Below are 15,055 nucleotides of genomic sequence, written 5' to 3'. Positions count from 1 at the left end.
CTTGGGCTGACAAGTGGCAATTACAATCGCAACACACAAATGCTAGGAGATGACCATCATCAATAAGAGACAATCTAACCATCACCCCTGACATTCAAAGGTGTTACTATTTCAATCTCCCATTATCAACAACAGCCTTGGGGTTACCATTGACCAGAAACTCAATTAGATTTGCCACATGAACAAAGTGGCTACAACAGCAGGTCAGAGGCTAGGATTACTGTGGTGTGTACCTCACCTCATGACTCCCAAATGCCTGCTCAGCATCTACAAGGCACAAGTCAGGAATGCGATGGAATATTTTCAACTCACCTAAGTGGGTGATTGACACCATCCAGGACAAAGCAGCTGTCACTGATTGGCATCAAATCCATTCCCTCCATCACCAACTCGCAGTAGCAGCAGTGTTTACAATCTAGAAGGTGTACTGCAGAAATTCTCTAAAGATCCTTAGACAGCACCTTCCAAATCCACAGCTACTTCCATCTAGAAGAACAAGGGCAGCAAATACTTGGGAACACCCCTACCCACAACCTCCCTCCCAAGTTACTCACCATCCTGACTTGGAAGCATATTGCTGTTACTCCACTGACGTTGGGTCAAAATTCTGGAATTCCCTTCTTGTGGTTCAACCCACAACAGGTGGACTGCAGTGGTCCTAGGAAGCAGCTCACCACCAGCGTCTTGAGGGCAAGTAAGGATGGGCAATAAATGCTGGCCAGCCAGCAATGCCCACATCCCACAAATCAATTTTAAAAATCCTGGTACATTGCATTGTACTTCAAAAATAAGAATAAGGAAGAATCCCCGCCAAAATGGGCTGTGTTGCTTCATACACCATCAAGCTTTCTCTTACTGAATATCATCCTCAATCTTATTTTAGGCAAATGCCTGAGTTACATCATATGACATATAACAGTCACATGGGTCTGCATGGGACAGCTCCAGACATATACAGTTTCATTGACCTTAGAACAGAGCAACAAACACAAACACAAAGAAAACTTTTCTGCAGAGTAAAGATGAAACGTTTCAGCTTGAATAGTGACTTTACCATTGCGAATTGTAATAGCATCTTTCTTTGTACAGCACTGGAAATCAATGTTTGCTCTCCTCCACCTCCCCTCCCCCTCTTTCCTCACCAGTTGTTCTCAATTAAAAAGACTTTTGATAGTCTGAATTCCTCTCCCATGTAACATCTATATATATTCCCAAAAACAAGTCCATATCCTTAGATGAAATTACATGTCTCTTATGCACTGCACTTTACTAAAGTTTTCTAAACTTGATATTTTGCCAATTTTTTTCCCTTTAAAATGTCCAGTTGCAGAGTCAAAAACCTCACAACACCAGGTTATAATCCAACAGGTTTATGTGAAATCACAAGTCTATAGAGCGATGATCCTTTGACAGTGAAGGATCCTCACTCTGAAAGCTTGTGATTTCAAATAAACCTGTTGGACTATAACCTGATGTTGTGTGATTGGCACTTCCACGTCATATCCAGTTGCGAAGCTATAGATTTCCCTCACCCCAGGTCTAAAGGACCTACAAACCCAGACTTCAGAGAAATGGCAAAAGAAATGGCACAGCTAGGTAGCATGTCCAGAATTCCAGGGCAAGTTTGGTATGAAAAAGATGCATCAAAATTCCAAGGATCCAAAATTTTAACTCATAAAACAAAGGTCAATGTAATTGTAACTTTCATTGTTTGCATCTACACTATTCAGTTGTAGGCAACATTCCTTGGCCCTCAATACCAACATTGAGCCATGAAGAGAGAGAACATCTGCTATTACTGCCATCAAGAGTGCTGTGAGCCACTATGCTCATGTGGGGACAAAGGAAGCTGATACTGAACTTAATGGAGGGAGCTGAGGAGCTTTCTGAGGATGAGGTTGAGCAAATTATAACTATCATGTCGAACTCGAATCAGTACAAGATTCCCCAATGGACTTGAACAGGCAGAAGGATGTTAAGGATAGAAAATACAGCCAGGTCGTGGCTAATGGCTTGGACTACAAACAGAAAGGATCTGGTGCAACTAAAGAAGATCTGTGCACATGGGTGTCTGCAACACTTCGGGGTCTCCATTTGAGCGGTCAGCATATAAAGACCACAGGCAGAACAGCATGGACAGTCGGTGTGTCTAAGATGCAGCAAATATTTCACCAGCCAAATGTGTCAATAAATGTTTAGTCAAACAGGAAAAGAAAATTCAGATTCTAATGCTACAACTCATTGTTAGCCTCCCATACTTTGTTTTTTGATGCCTTGTCCCCTAAACATGGCATTTATAGTATAACGATTGCACTGACTAATGTTATCAGAGCCAACAATTTGTATCTAACTCTCTTTGCTAAAATAGATACATACCTACATTTCTGATAGACCCATGTCTCATGCAAAATCTTTTTGCATCAGTTCATTTTCAAAATTAACATCACATCAAGCAGGCATGAATGAAGGACTACAAGAACAGATGTGAAAGGATTTATGAGTGTGCTTGGGATAAAGGATCTTGTGACCCTTCATAGCCTATGATCATAAAGGCCTAGTCTTAAAGGTCTGGAGTCACATGGTCCAATCAAAATCAATGCCCACTGTGAGGCATGTCTGTTGAAGGTCATGACAACCTTCGTCCTGACAGGTGTTTATGTAATCCTCAGAGGCCGAGGCACTACAGTATAAAACAGCTATTTTGTACAGGCCGAAATGCAATGCTGGCAAATGTCACTTGATTTCTTTTTACTTTTTCAGATCTCAAAATACCGTATAAACTGAAAAAATATACAAATTTTCATATTCCCACTGCATATACCATATGTGGCTAATGCGAACACTTATCTGAGATTGAGTTTCCCACCATTTTTAACAATCCTTCAGATCACAAGATAAACAGATGCAAGATACTGAAGACAATCTGCGATGGTAGGAAATTGATTTACACCCAACTCAATATTACACTGCTCAATTGCATAACTGTATACCTATGCAGCATTCAAACCTCTTTTTAGAGACAGAGAAGGATTTTACAGGATGTGGCAGCAAATCAAAAGCAACATTTCAATGATGAGTACTGAAGTGTTCAAATTACTATTGTAAAATAGAAGAGAAGACAGCACAAAATGGAGTTTGGCTTATGTGCTTGATTTTCTAAAATCTAAATTGCTAGCGAAGGAGGATATCTCAACTTATTGCAGTAAATTTATTTTCTAAAGCATACAGTGATATTAAGCTGTCAAAAGTGATTCAATATTTTAACAATTATAGTCAGCTGATCCTTGTGGACTATTGCCATGACCTGTAAAGTGACACCCATCAAAAGTCCACAGCAATAACAAATGGCAATCAAAGATACAACTCTAAAACCTATTAAAAAGTAGATACTGTTTACAAGTAGTTTTAAAAGACTGACTGATTACTAAATGCTTCAAAGCATTTTTAAGTCATAGTGTCATAGAGATGTACAGCATGGAAACAGACTCTTTGAAGTATGGTCACTCTTGTAATGTAATGAAGGAAGGCATGTCATATAGTACCATCCCCAGACTAGTATTCTGGAATGGGGTAAAAACAATGACTGCAGATGCTGGAAACCAGATTTCTGGATCAGTGGTGCTGGAAGAGCACAGCAGTTCAGGCAGCATCCGAGGAGCTTCAAGCCCTTCATCTAGTATTCTGGAATCCCAGGCTAATGTTTGAGGATATGGATTCAAATCCACCATGGCTAAAACAGAGATTCAAGATAAGGAATGCATATTCAACACAGTTACCTGTAGACTGCTAGAGAGATCAGTGTTGGGGCCACAATTATATACATACATATTTATGATGTGGATGAGGAAAATAAATAAACTATAACTAAGTTTGAGAAAGACACAAAAACAGGTGGAAAAGTAAATGATTAGGAAGACTCAGACTCAATTAGTCTGCACAGGAACACAGGTTAAGTGGGAGAGTAGATGGAATATAATGTGGGGAAATATGAGGTTATGCACTTAGAAAGAATAGAGTTGTCAAATATCACTTAAATGGAGAATGTGCTGCAGAAAGCTACAGCAGAGAGGGCTTTGGGAATTATTGTGCACAATTAATACAAATCCAGCACCAAAGTTCAGCAGGTAACAGGGAAGACATATAAAATGTTGGTCTTTATTTCAAAGGAAATGGAGAATAAAAATAGGGAGGTCTTGCTAAAACTTTAAAAAGGACTAGTCAGACCACAGCTAGAATAATGTGAACAGTTTTGGATCCTTTATCTAAGGAAAGACAGAATGACATTACAGGCAGTCCACAGAAGGTTCACCAGGCTGATCACACCCTTTTGAAGTTAGGGAAAGGCTGTTTCACTTGGACGAGAACATAATCGCAGGATAAGAGATCACCTGCTTAAGACAGAATGGAGGAAGAATTTCCATGATACACTATATACAGATGCCCTACAGCAACTTGACAAGACTTCTTTAACGCCAATTGCAAAATGTGCAATCTCTACCATGAAGGATAAGTAAGCAAACAAATAAAGAACACTACCCGAAAGATCTCACGTGCTCAGGAACAGGATTCCTTCAATTTACTAATTAGTAGAGAGTAGATTACCTTTTTGTTTGTCACTTCTACCATATACAACTGATGCAGTAAAAACGAGACAGCGTTCCTCCAGGACCAAGGATGCTACATGGACAGCACAAACTACACAATCGTACATGGCATAAATTGAATAAGAAGTGTAAAACACGCAAGTCACAGTGAAATTTAAAAAAAAGATCAATAATAGACATTCTTTTTGCAACAATTCAAAGTTGTGCAAAGAATTTCAGATGAGAAAGAATCCGATTGTACTGTGTTAAGGAGCGTGATGGCTTGGGGGAAGAAACTGTTGCACAGTCTCACCGTGAGAGACCAAATGCTCCAGTATCTTCTGCCAGATAGCAGGAGGGAGAAGAATTTGAGTGAGGGGTGTGTGGGGTGTTCCACAATTGCTCTTAGCCTTTCGGATGCAGCGTGTGGTGTAAATGTCTGTAATGGAGAAAAGAGAGACTCCGATGATCTTCTCAACTGTCCTCACTACCTGCTGTAGGGTTTACGATCCAAGACAGTGCAATTCCTGAACGAGGCAGTGATGCAACAGCTCAGGATACTCTCAATGAGTCCTCTGTAGAATGTGGTGAGGATGGCGGGGTGGGAGGTGGGCTTTCCTCAGCCTGTGCAGAAAGTAGAGACACTGCTGGGCTTTCTTAGCTTTGGAGCTGGTGTTGAGGGTCCAGGTGAGATTCTCTGCCAGGTGTACACTAAGAAATTTGGTGCTCTTCATGATCTCCATGGGGGAGCCATCGATGTCCAACAGACAGCGATTGCTTTGTGCCCTCCTGAAAGTTAACAACCATCTCTTTTGTCTTTTACATGTTCAAAGATAGGTTGCTGACTCTGCACCAGCCCGTTAGCCGCTGCACCTCCTCTCTGTACGCTAACTCGTCGTTCGTGCTGATTAGGCGCACTACAGTCGTATCATCAATGAACTTGATAATGTGATTCGACCTGTGCATCGCAGCACAGTTGTGTGTCAGCAGCTTGAACATCAGTGGACTGAGCACACAGCCCTGGGGGACCCCCGCGCTCAGTGTGATGGTGTTGTAGATGCTGTTCCTGAACTGGACTGACTGAGGTCTCCCAGTCAGGAAGTCGAGGATCCAGATACAAAGGGAGGTATTTACGCCCAGCAGACTCAGCTTTCCAATCAGGTGCTGAGGAAAGGTAGTGTTAAATGCAGAACTGAAATCTATGAAGAGTAGTCTGATCTAGATGTCCTTCTTCTCCAGGTGGGTGAGAGCCAGATGGAGGGTGGTAGAAATGGCACCATCAGTTAGGTTGATACGAGAACTGAAAGGTGCCTAGTGAGGGAGGCAGCAGGGTCTTAATATGACTCATCATGAGCCTCCAGAAGCACTTCATGATGATGGATGTAAACGCACCAAGGCGGCAGCTGTTGAGACAGGACACTGGAGACTTCTTCGGCATGGGGACAATGGCAGTAGCCTTGAAGCACACTGGAACGATAGTGCAGCTCAGGGCGATGTTGATGTCCGTGAGAACACCCGCCAGTATGTCAGAGCATCCTTTGAACACTTTGCCAGGGATGTTACCTGATCCAGAAGCCTTACGTGGGTTGACTCTGCGTAGGGTTTTCCTCACATTGGCCGTGGTAAGACCAGCGCCTGGTCATTGGGAGTGGGGGGTGAACTTCCTCGCTGCCATGTCATGTTGTGCCTCAAACTGTGCACAAAAGTTGGTGAACTCATCCGGGATGGAGACATCACCAGCAGAAGCAGGTGATGCTGTTCTGTGATTGGTGATGGGCTGGATGCCCTTCCACATGCTCCACATATCGCCACTGTCCTGAAAGTGGCTGCGTATTCTCTGTGCGTATGCACGCTATGCCTCACTGATGGCATAGGGTCAGGTTGGTGCTTGTCGTTGTTAGGGCCACCTTGTTATCTGCTCTGAAGGTGGAATCATGGTCCTCAGCAGCACATACACCTTTGCAGTCACTCACGGCATCTGGTTGGGGCATGAAGTGGTGGTCTTGGACGCAGTGACATTATCAATACACTTGCTAATGTAGCAAATCACCAATGCAGTGTACTCCTCTAAGTTGATGGAATCGCCATCAGTTGCAGCCTCCCTGAACACGTGCCAGTCAGTGCGTTCAAAACAGGCCTGAAAAGCAGAAACGGCTCCTGCTGGCCAGGTTTTCACCTGCTACAGAACCAGCTTGACACATCTGATGAGCAGTCTGTATGCACAACAGAGATGTGGTCTGAGGAGCCAAGGTGGGGCCAGGACTCTGACCTGTACGTGTTGGAGATGTGCGTGTGAACCAGATCCAGCTTTAAACCCCAAGCTATTTTTTAAATTTCCCTTCAATAATAGGTTGTAGCAATGACAGTTGTTAGCTTTTTGTTGGATTATGGCAAGGACATTATCTGATCTATGACTGATGAAAGGAGGACACAGATAACATCAGAAATGATAGGGAACACAGGGTTTAGTGACAGGGAGAAACCAAAACAAATCTGTATAAATGGAGAATTAGTGTTAAAGAAATTAATGGGATTGAAAGTTGATAAAGCCCCAGGACCTGATAATCTTCTGAAGGAAGTTGCCCGAGAAATAGTCAATGCTTAGTTGTCATCTTGCAAGATTCTTTGGACCCGGGAATAATTCCTACAGACTGGAGGGTAGCTAATATAACCACACTATTTAAAAAGGGAGGTAGAGAGAAAACAGGGAATTATAGACCAGTAAGTTCGAAGTTGGTAGTGAGGAAGATGCTTCAGTCCATATCCAGGGATATTATAACACAGCACTTAGAAACCACTGTAGAACCAGAGAGAGTTAGGATGGATTTGCAAAGGGAAATCATTTTTTGACAAAATCATAGAGTCAGAGATGTACAGCACAGAAACAGACCCTTCGGTCCAACTTGTCCATGCTGACCAGATATCTACCTAATCTAGTTCCAACTGTCAGCACCCGGCCCATATCCCTCCAAACCCTTCTTATTCATATACCCATCCAGATGTCTTTTAAATGTTGCAATTGTACCAGCCTCCACCACTTTCTCTGGCAGCTCATTCCATACATGTACAACCCTCTGTATGAAAAGTTGCCCTTTAGGTGTCTTTTATACCTTTACCATCTCACCCTAAACCCACTTCAGGGAAAAGACTTTGTCTATCTATCCTGTCCATGCCCCTCATGATTTTATAAACCTGGATAAGGTCACCCCTCAGCCTCCGATGCTCCAGGGAAAACAGTCCCAGCCAATGCAGCCTCTCCCTATAGCTCAAATCCTCCAACCCTGGCAACATCCTTGTAAATCTTTTCTGAACCCTTTCAAGCGTCACAACATCTTTCCGATAGGAATGAGAACAGAATTGCATGCAATATTCCAACAGTGGCCTAACCAATGTCCTGTACAGTTGCAACATGACCTCCCAACTCCTGTACTCACTACTCTGACCAACAAAGGAAACCATACCAAATGCCTTCTTCACTACTCTAACTACCTGCGACTTCACTTTCAAGGAGCTATGAACCTGCACTCCAAGGTCTCTTTGTTCAGCACACGCCATAAGATCTCACCATCAAGTGTATAAGTCCTGCTAAGATTTGCTTTCCCAAAATGCAGCACCTTGCATTTATCTAAATTAAACTCCATCTGCCACGCCTCAGCCCATTGGCCCATCTAATCAAGATCCTGTTGTAATCTGAGGTAACCTTCTTTGCTATCCACTACACCTCCAATTTTGGTGTCATCTGCAAACTTATTAACTATACCTCTTATGCTCACATCCAAATGGTTTACATAAATGATGAAAAGTAGTGGATCCAGCACCGATCCTAGTGGCACTCCACTGGTCACAGGCCTCCAGTCTGAAAAACAACCCTCCACCACCATCCTCTGTCTTCTACTTTTGAGCCAGTTCTGTATCCAAATGGCTAGTTCTCCCTGTATCCATGAAATCTAATCTTGTTAACTCGTCTCCAATGGGGAACCTTATCAAATGCCTTACTGAAGTTGATATAGACACATCTACCACTCTGCCCTCATCAGTCCTCTTTGTTACTTCTTCAAAAAACTCAATCAAGTTTGAGACACATGATTTCCCATGCACAAGGCCATGTTGACTATCTCTAATCAGTCCTGGCCTTTCAAAATACATGTACATTCTGTCCCTCAGGATTCCCTCCAACAACTTGCCCACCACCATCTACTGGAATTCCTTGAGAATGTAACTCATTGAGTTGATCAAGGGAGCCAGTGCCAAAAAGACAGTTAAGAAGAAGGTGGCACTCCAATCACCCTTGTGCCAGTCCTATTCCCAAGCTTGCACGAATAGGATCAGTGTGCCAGCACAGTGCTGTTTCCTGGCATCAGTCAGGGAAAAGAGAAGTGGACACAGATAATGGGATATACGTACCACCCTCTGCGTGAAAAAATTGCCCCTTAGGTCTCTTCTATATCTTTCCTGTCTCACCCTAAACTAATGCCTGCTAGTTCTGGACTCCCTCACACCAGGAAAGAGACTTTGTCTATTTATCTTATCCATCCCGTCATGATTTTATAAACCTCTATAAAGGTCACCACTGAGTCTCCAATGTTCCAGGGAAAACAACCCCAGCCTATCCAACCTCTCCCTATAGCTCAAATCCTCCAAACCTGGCAATATCCTTGTAAGTCTTTTCTGAACCCTTTAAAGTTTCACAATATCCTTGCAATAACCACAATATGACCTCCCAACTCCTGTACTCAATACTCTGACCAATAAAGGAAAGCATACCAAATGCCTTCTTCACTATCCTATCTACCTGTGACTCCATTTTCAAGGAGCTATGAATCCGCATTCAAAGGTCTCTTTGTTCAGCAACACTCCCACGGACCTTACCACTAAGTGTATAAGTCCTGCTAAGATTTGCTTTCCCAAAATACAGCACCTCGCATTTATCTGAATTAAACTCCATCTGCCACTTCTCATCCCATTGGCTCGTCTGATCAAGATCTGTTGTAATCTAAGATAACTTCTTTGCTGTTCACTACACCTCCAATTTTGGTGTCATTTGCAAACTTACTAACTATACCTCTTATGCTCACATCCAAATTATTTATATAAATGATGAAAAGTAGTGGACCCAGCACCGATCCTTGTAGCACTGCACTGGTCACAGGCCTCCAGTCTGAAAAACAACCCTCCACCACCACCCTCCGTCTTCTACCTTTGAGCCAGTTCTGTATCCAAATGGCTATTTTTTCCAGTATTCCATGAGATCTAACCTTGCTAACCAGTATCTCATGGGGAACCTTGTCGACTGCCTTACTGAAGCCCATACAGATCACATTCATTGCTCTGCCCTCATCAATTCTCTTTGTTATTTCTTTGTAAAATCTATCAAGTTTGTGAGATATGATTTCCCACCCAAAAAGCCATGTTGACTATCCCTAATCAGTCCTTGCCTTTCCAAATACATTGACATCTTATCCCTCAGGATTCCCTCCAACAACTTACCCTAACAGGAATATACTGTCTCTGGACTCTCGTTATCTCATTTCTGAAGGCTTCCCATTTTCCAGCCGCCCCTTACCTGCGAACATCTGCCCCCAATCAGCTTTTGAAAGTTCTTGCCTAAAACCATCAAAATTAGTCTTCCCCCAATTTAGAACTTCAACTTTTAGATCCAGTTGATCCTTTTCCATCACTATTTTAAAACTAATAGAATTATGGTTGCTGGCCCCAAAGTACTCCTCCACTGACACCTCAGTCACCTGCCCTGCCTTATTTCCCAAGAGTCGGTCAAGTTTTGCACCTTCTCTAGTAGTTGGTACATCCACACACTGAATCAGAAAATTTTCTTGTACGCACCTAACAAATTCCTCTCCATCTCAACCCTTAACTGTGGCAGTTCCAGTCTATGTTTGGAAAGTTAAAATCCCCTAATATAACCACCCTATTACTCTTGCAGATAACGGAGATCTCCTTACAAATTTGTTTCTCAATTTCCCTCTGACTATTAGGGGGTCTATAATACAATCCTAATATCGTGATCATCCCTTTCTTATTTCTCAGTTCCACCCAAATAACTTCCCTGCATGTATTTCCAGGAATATCCTCCCCCAGTACAGCTGTAATCTTATTCCTGAACAATAATGTCACTCCCCCCTCCTCTCTTGTCGCCCTTTCTGTCCTTCCTGTAGCATTTGTATCCTGGAACATTAAGCTGCCAGTCCTGCCCATCCCTGAGCCTTGTTTCTGTAATTTCTATGATATCCCAGTCCCATGTTCCTAATCATGCCCTGAGTTCATCTGCCTTCCCTGTTTGGCCTCTTGCATTGAAATAAATGCAGTTTAATTTATCAGTCCTACTTGCTCTCTGCTTTGTCCCTCCCTGCCCTGACTACTTGACTCGTTTCTTTTATCAATTGTACCACTCTCAGATTGATCTTTTTCCTCATTATATACCTGGGTCCCATCACCCCCCTCACCACAGCAACCCCTCCCCCACTGCCCCACCCCCCAAACACACACACCCCGCCCCACCTTAATAGTTTAAATTCTCCCGAGCAGCTCTACCAAATCTTCCTGCCAGTGTATTAGTCCCCTTCCAATTTAGGTGCAAACTGTCCTTCTTGTACAGGTCACTTCAACCCCAGAACAGATTCCAATGATCCAAAAATGTGAATCCTTTCCCATACACCAGCTCCTCAGCCACACATTCATCTGCTCTATCCTCCTATTCCTACCTTGCAGCATTGGGAAAATGTGCTGAAATTTTATTCAAATTTATGTTCTTGTTATTTTCATGGTCTCCAAAGTTGGAAGACATTCAGCATGAACGAATCAACCAACCATAAATTAAAGACTGCACAAAGATGCTTTCATTCCTTTGGTGTAAAATTCTACCTGTTCATTTTGTGGCATAACTGTTGTATCTGGAGCACTGTCCTTTAATCAAGTCCACATACTGGAAGGCGATTACTATTAAAATGAGTAATGAGCAGGTCAAATATTACAAAAGATTTCATTTACTCTGAAATGATGTAAATTAATGAGAGGATTATATTAACAGCATGGGGGGGGGGGGGCTCTATGTTATAGTGGTAGTGCCCCTACCTCTGAGTCAGTTCTAATCCCATCTGCTCCATAGTTGTGTAATGACATCTTTGAACAGGGTGATAACAGCACTTACTTGTCAAATGTTAGCACCCTCTGCTGCTAACCAAGAATATAACAGTGTAATGTCCTAAAAGCATGACTAAAAATATCTCAATAGTATATGTGCCTTTATGCTTCGAACTTTGAACATTCTTATGCAGTCAATTACCATTAAGTCAGAATACATTTTTAGATGTTGCTTTATATGTATTATTTAATAAATTATCACAGAAGAATCCATAAATCAGAAGGGTTAGACTGATTATTAAAACAATCAAATAGCTCAGGTTTTTAAGAATGTGATGATGTTCAACTGGGATATCCACTTCCAGTTTAATTATGCTGGTTACAGTGATGAAGCTTTCAATGTCAAGCCTTATATCTTACCATTTTCTGATTACTATTTTAATTTCTGAATTTAACAACCATCAGTGCTACTGCTGAATATAAAGACATTCACATAAGCATTTTTACATTTAGCTCACATATCTTAATGCAAGTTATCCAAATTGTGAATCATTATACAGAGACAGGTACATGTGATTTATAATCGAGTTGAGTTTTCATTCAAGGAATATGAATTTCATGGGAAGAAAATCATAAAGTTTACACGTTAATAGGTACAAATTAAACTATTTCTGTTCTACAAATCCTATTTCAAATTTTAAAAAGAGCATTCATACTTTGCCTCTTTCACGTTTCCTATAGTTCCATAACCAGCAGCATCACTCTGTTTTACTCAAGCATTCTCTTGGGTATGAACCAGAGTAGACTGTCAGATCACTATTCAACCATGGTAAGTGGAGGCTCCACAAATCCTAATCAGCTGCTGCTGACTAACTGAATCACAGCATTAATTTTTTTGAGACCAGATAACTTAACAGAGAATTTATTGTGCCATTTTAAAATTTTAGGAACTTTTTTTTTGGGTTGGTAGAACACTCACCAAGTTTTCTTGTTCGATTCTCTCCTGCTCCCGCTGTCTGTTTAAAGTGCTGTGATAAACTCGAATCGATGAAGGCACCATTGCTTTCACTGCGACAGCTGTTGGTTTTGTGGCTTTTCGTGTCAATTCTTGTAACAATCTGTGATTTTCACGATCAATTCGCCTTGCTTCTTCATTACTAAATGTGTAATTTTTTTTGTACTTCTTTTTTGGAAAATCAGCCACTATCTTTCGCAGCTCGCTCCTTTCCAAGTGCATCATAGCTAAAAGAAATATAGAATGGTTACAGTATAGATGGAGACTAGTCTGTCTGTTAAGCCCACGTGAGCTCCCTCCAAGAACAATCCAGCTTAACCTTGACTCCCTTACCAACCTTTCTCTGTGATCATGTATTTTCTTCCCCTTCAGTGCTTGTCTGATTCCCTTGTGAAAACCATGACTGACTTTGCCCTCATCAAGTTCTCAGGTAGTGCATTCCATCTCCTAATCAGTTACCGCGTAACAAAATGCTTTACATTGTCTTTTGCCAATCTTAAATTTAAGTCCTCTGATGCTTGGCCCTTCGACCAATGTTTCTCTCGCTCTTCTGTCTCCTCTCAACCTTGTTTTCTACATGAACAAGGACCCTAACTTTTCCAATCCATTCATATAATCGAAATCCCTTCCCTACCCCTTGAAAAATACTCAAATTTTTATTGCACTCTGTCACATTCTCATATTCTTCCTGTTCATATTCTGCCGAGAATTAGACATAATACCAATTGTTTTATACAGATTTACCACAATCTCCTTGTTATTGTACTTACACCACACTTTATAAAATTCAGGACCCATTTGCCTTGTCCTGTCTGATTTGCCTTTCCAAAATGCATCACTTCACATTTATCGAAATTAAACTCTATCTGCCAGTCCTTGGCCCAATGGCCATCTAATCCAGATGCCGTTGTACTCTTCACTGTCCACATCTCCAATTTTGGTGTCATTTGCAAACCTACTAACCATGTCTCTTATGTTCACATCATTTATATAAATGACAAAAAGCAGTGGACCTGCATCAATCCTTGTGGCACACAGCTCGTCACAGGCCTCCAGTCTGAAAAGCAACCATCCATGACATTCTGTCTTCTACCTTCAACAAGCCAGTTCTGTATCCAAATGGAGAGTTCTCTCTGTATTCCATGTGATCTAACCTGAGGAACCTTGTTGAACATCTTACTCAAGTCCATATAGATCACGCCCAACATTCTGCGCTCATCAATCCTCTTTGTTACTTCAAAAAAACTCGATCAAGTTAGTGAGACACAATTTCCCACGCACAAGGCCATGTTGACTATCCCTAATCAGTCCTTGCTGTTCCAAATACATGTAAATCCTATCCCTCAAGATTCCCTCCAATAACTTGCCCACTACTGATTTAAGGCTCACTGGTCTACAGTTCCCTGGCTTTCTCTTACCACATTTCTTAAGTAGTCGCACTAAGTTAGCCAACCTCCAGTCTTCTGACTCTCCTGTGGCTATCAATGGTACAAATTTCTCAGTAAGGGGCCCAGCCATCACTTCACTGGCTTCTCACAGACTAGGTTACTACTGATCAGGTCCCGGTGACTTATCCATCTTTATGCGTTTAAGACATTCAGCAACTCCTCTTCTATAATATGGACATTTTTCAAGATGTCGCTATTTATTTCTCCACATTCTGTATCTTCCATATTCTTCTCCACAGTAAACACTGATGCAAAATAGTCATTTAGTATCTCCCCCATCTCCTGTGGTTCCACAATTCAATGGCCTTGCTGATTTTTAAGGGGCCCTATTCTTTCCTAGTTACCAATAAGATGATCATTGCTATCTTATTTCTCAGTTCCACCCTTAATCCCAGGAATATCCTCTCCAAGTACAACTATAATATTATCGGAAATCAAAAACAGCACTCTCCCTCCCCTCTTGCCCTCTTTTTTATCCTTCTTATAGCATCTATAACCAGAAACATGCCTGTTCATTCGTGAGCCACATCTCTGCAATTGCTATGATATCCCAGTCACATGTTCCCAACCATGACCCTTTTTAAATTCCTGCCTAACTTCCTATATTCTCTCCTCAAAATCTCATTGCTTTTACTTCAGATATTGTTAGTTTCGATGTGTACAACGACTTTCTACTGGCTCCTCTCCCCTTTGAGAGCATTCTGCACGCTCTCCAAGATATCTTTAACCCTAGCACCAAGGAGGCAAAACACCATTCTGATTTCTCACTGACGACCGTAGAAACGTCTGTCTGTGCCTCTGACAAGACAGTCCCCTATCACAATCGATTGGTTGGAACCCTGCTTACCCCACATTACATTAGTCAGTCTCAGTACCAGAAATCTGGTTGTCCAAGCTACATTCCCAAGAGT

General features: G+C 41.8%; 1 protein-coding gene across 1 annotated transcript in view; it reads right to left on the bottom strand.

The window, feature by feature from the left end:
- The window catches only part of cfap97 (cilia and flagella associated protein 97), a 57,108-nt gene that overhangs the window by 25,217 nt on the left and 16,836 nt on the right, over positions 1-15,055 (bottom strand). Inside the window, exon 2 of the mRNA XM_043705853.2 lies at positions 12,661-12,923. Within this exon, the coding sequence (XP_043561788.2) occupies positions 12,661-12,923 (263 nt within the window). The remainder of the gene's footprint in view (positions 1-12,660; positions 12,924-15,055) is intronic.

This window comes from Chiloscyllium plagiosum, unplaced genomic scaffold (genome assembly GCF_037043375.1).
Source record: "Chiloscyllium plagiosum isolate Xiang-an unplaced genomic scaffold, Cpla_swu_hap1 HiC_scaffold_2, whole genome shotgun sequence".
NCBI lineage: Eukaryota > Metazoa > Chordata > Chondrichthyes > Orectolobiformes > Hemiscylliidae > Chiloscyllium > Chiloscyllium plagiosum.
Note: the sequence above shows the minus strand (reverse complement) of the source record. Positions and strands in the feature narration are given on the sequence as shown.